The sequence below is a fragment of the Aricia agestis genome, chromosome 12, assembly GCF_905147365.1.
Source record: "Aricia agestis chromosome 12, ilAriAges1.1, whole genome shotgun sequence".
Lineage (NCBI taxonomy): Eukaryota > Metazoa > Arthropoda > Insecta > Lepidoptera > Lycaenidae > Aricia > Aricia agestis.
The window spans coordinates 3,167,765-3,171,967 of NC_056417.1; the positions used below are offsets into that span (position 1 = coordinate 3,167,765).

Below are 4,203 nucleotides of genomic sequence, written 5' to 3' on the forward strand. Positions count from 1 at the left end.
TTGAAAATCCATTTTTATATATATGACTTTTAAGTATTATCACAAACCTTTTGTATGGGAGTATAGAAAAGTGTTGTTTTTAGACTTTTTCAGGAAATTAAAATTTTTTTTTTAGAATTTTTCTCTCCGTAAGAACCATCCTCGTACTTCAAGGAATATTTTAAAAAAATAATTAGCGAAATCGGACCAACCGTTCTCGAGTTTTGCGCTTAGCATCACCATCCACCATCTTGACTTGTTAAGTCAAAGTTTTTTTTTTTTAATGAAAATAAGGGGGCGAACGAGCAAACGGGTCACCTGATGGAAAGCAACTTCCGTCGCCCATGGACACTCGCAGCATCAGAAGAGCTGCAGGTGCGTTGCCGGCCTTTTAAGAGGGAATAGGATAATAGGGGAGGGTAGGAAAGAGAAGGGAAGGGAATAGGGGAGGGGATTATGCCTCCGGTAAACTCACTCACTCGGCGAAACACAGCGCAAGCGCTGTTTCACACCGGTTTTCTGTGAGAACGTGGTATTTCTCCGGTCGAGCTGGCCCATTCGTGCCGAAGCATGGCTCTCCCACGTATATAAAAGCTGGTGCTTGGAAATCGGAAGTTGGACTGCGAGTGAGATTTAGTGCACGACGCATACCGCATACCTGATTCCAGAAAATATCGTTATATTTACCGGTATTTTTAACGATATTTTTTGGTTATGTTACTAGATATCGATAAAAAAAATACCGTTATCTGGCTACCATTATGAAAATACCGGTACGTAACGATATTTTTTCGGGTATTCGACAACGTTATGAAGCCCTGACTTTAGTCTGTCAAGAAAGTGACGAAATTAAAAAATGGCAACATCGTAGTGTAATCGCTTTTTTCGATTGATTCAAGAAAGGGATGACACTACGATGTTGCCACTTTTTAATTTCTTCACTTTCTTGACAGACTATTTTTTTTTAAGTTGGGCTGTATGTAAGTTTTCTTGACAGCTATGAGGCTATTTTTAAAAAGTATACAAATCAATATGTCGGACATGAAGCGATGCAGCTCGATGTCAAACTTATAAATAATATTTTTGTTATTAATCGTTAAACGCGATACTATTATTGTGTATCAAAAATGTCGTCCACGGAACCTTCCCAGAATAAAACATGGGAATTGTCCCTCTATGAGTTGCATAGAACTCCTCAGGAAGTGATTACCGATGCGACCGAAATCGCGGTATCACCCAGGAGTCTCCACAGCGAGTTGATGTGTCCGATTTGCTTAGATATGTTGAAGAAGACAATGACCACAAAGGAGTGCCTGCACAGGTTTTGTTCCGATTGTATAATCACAGCTTTACGATCCGGGAACAAAGAATGTCCTACGTGTCGCAAGAAGCTAGTATCTAAGAGATCACTGCGGCCAGATCCCAATTTTGATCTACTTATATCCAAGATTTACCCCAGCCGAGACGAATATGAGGCTCACCAGGAGCGCGTGCTCGCGAAAATCAATATGTCCCACTCCCAAGCTTCTTTAGTTAACTCTATAACTGAAGGCATTAAATTGCAATCTCAAAATAGACCGCAGAGGTCTCGAAAGAACCACGAGGAGAGCAGTAACGCCACGAATTCTAATGGGAATGCTGAGCCTGCCCAAAATGGCAGCAACAATACTGCAGCGGTTCCCAAAGATGGGACGTCAACAACAGGCAATCCTACACCTTCCGGGCAGTCTACGTCTAATCCAGCGTCTGTACGGAGCACTCCATCCCCTGTACCGTCGAATGTCAGTTCAGTTTCAAAAAACACAAACTCCAATAAGAGGCCAAAGTCCGCTCTGACTTCAGAGCGTAGCGAAGAGAGTGAATCTAGTGATGGCAGGTCTGTTATTTTATTTTACTTGTATAATGAATATGAAATCTATGAAGTTTAAGATTCTGTATGGAAGAACCCATTCAAATATTATATTTATTTTTGTTCCTTAGTATTACATAGAGGTTTAACTCAAATCACACCCTACTGCCACTGCAAAGACTGGAAGCAAAGATCGGGGAACCACCAAGACTATTATGTTTAAATTATGATACAGTTTTTGCACAAATTCCAGAACCGAAGGTGAATCTATGGATACCGAGGGGGAGGGAGAGCCGTTGAATCCCAACGAGATAGAGCTGGTGTTCAAGCCCCATCCCACCGAGATGGCGGGTGACAACCAGCTGATGAGGGCGCTCAGGGACAGCTCCGTGAGATACTTGAAGACCACGGCAAATGCTACAGGTATGACAAATTATCTTTTTCCAAAAATACTACACATTGCTAAAAATGTTACAGTACCTATGTCTTAGTGGGCTCCTAGACAATACATTTTATTGTGCAGTTTCATTGAACAATAGTATTGAACAATTTATTTGACAAGATTAGATTGAAAGGCAGGCATTCAATATCAACCCTAGATAGTCAATAATGTTGCACAATATGTGATATTGCACAATAAAATTGATTGTTTAGGGGCCCACTTAGTATTCTGCAATATCTTCAATATCAGTTATTTTCTGTTAATTAAATTCCATTTTATTTTTGTTTTAGTCGATCATCTAAGCAAGTATTTGGCTATGAGATTGACTTTGGATCTAGACGCAGAGTTGCCAGAGGCCTATCGTCTTTTAAATTTTTGCATATACGTAACGCCTTCACCTGGACAGTTCGTTCCTTTGGCTGGGTCGCAGTCCCTGAGACAGATCAATGATAAGTTTTGGAAGGTGAGTAAGTGTGTTTTCATTGTCAATAAATATTTGGGTTTCCTCGTTAGAACTAAGAGGTTCAATTCTCATATCTGAATAGTGGCATCTTAGATCTTTATAATAATGGATTTCCAATTGTGTTAATAACGCCATAACTCGGTAACGGCTGGACCGATGCTGCTAATTTTAGTTTTAAATAAAAATATAATCCTTGAAGTCTAGACAAGGTTTTAAAGTGACACGAAGTTTGCCGGGACAGCTAGTAGATTATAAGTTTGGTACAAACAATTAATGAAATATTATGTAAGAAACAGGGTTTCTATTTGATGAGCAAATAAACTTTGCTAATCCAGCAAATATGGTCACTATAGAATGGTTTTGTGTCTCCAGAAGAATGACAAAGTGACACATATTTAACTCAAAGTGATGTTCTAATTTTGTTTCAGGTTAACAAGCCCCTAGAAATGTACTACTCCTGGAAAAAGACATAGAATTAGGTGACATTTTAGTTGTGGACACGACTAAAATGTTGCTGACATAGTTTGTACTGAGACACGGACTCATACAATGTGATAAGATTAATTTAAATATGTATAGTTGGTGACCAGTAAGTGTATCGTAGCATTAAGCATAGCTCATGAAGGACATTCACCATTTGCATTCTATAAGGAACACAGAGAAAATTTCTCTGTGAAACTTGACCTATAAAACTAATATTTTTTGCAGAGACCTAGGAAGACAGTTAATAATCTAAATCCATGCAAATTAAGTATAAGGATTGTATAGGTATTACATCACATCAAATTTTCATTCAACTAAATCTAGGTATTGTTATATGACAGGGGTTCCCAAACTGTGCGCCGCAGGCTGAAAAAGATTGGGAGCCCCTGTTATATTATGAAGTTTTCACTTTCAATTTTATTAATTATTTGACATTTTTAAATGATTTATTTTATGATTTGATTTGTTTTAAACATTTATATCGACAATATAATTGCAGCTGATTTTTAATTTTAGTAAGTTAATTTTAAAATACAAACTGAATGATGGATTGGTCAATGAATTTAACTTGATGAGATTTTAATAACTTCGATAAGTATATTTGTAGCAAGTAAATTAAATTATTATACAAGTGATAGTGTAATAATAATAATAGGTAAAAACTTACAATAAATTATTAAGCAAGTGATGAATTGTGAATAATAATTATTATTCATAGATATGAAGTGTAATTTGTAATAGGAATGTTTGATAAACATGGATTTTATACAAAACAATTGCATTACCATGATGGTAAGATTTTAAATATTGTGATTGTGCAATGCAATTATTATATTATGAATAAAACAAATTATTATCTTATTGTTGTTTATTTTAACAGTAAAAAATAAGAAGTTCAGTGTTATCATGAGTTTATTAGTAGAACATTGCACCTGTATTTTTCCTATAAAATAGGGAAAATTGATTACAAAATGAGAGAAAACCCAT

General features: G+C 36.5%; 1 protein-coding gene across 1 annotated transcript; it reads left to right on the forward strand.

Moving 5' to 3' along the window:
* The first annotated feature begins 1,021 nt into the window (after positions 1-1,021).
* Positions 1,022-3,573, forward strand: LOC121732504 (E3 ubiquitin-protein ligase RING1). Its single transcript, XM_042122404.1, has 4 exons — positions 1,022-1,855; positions 2,082-2,251; positions 2,561-2,733; positions 3,162-3,573. The coding sequence occupies exons 1-4, from the start codon at positions 1,107-1,109 to the stop codon at positions 3,204-3,206; spliced, it is 1,137 nt and encodes a 378-aa protein (XP_041978338.1). The 5' UTR covers positions 1,022-1,106; the 3' UTR covers positions 3,207-3,573.
* The last annotated feature ends 630 nt before the right edge of the window (positions 3,574-4,203 follow it).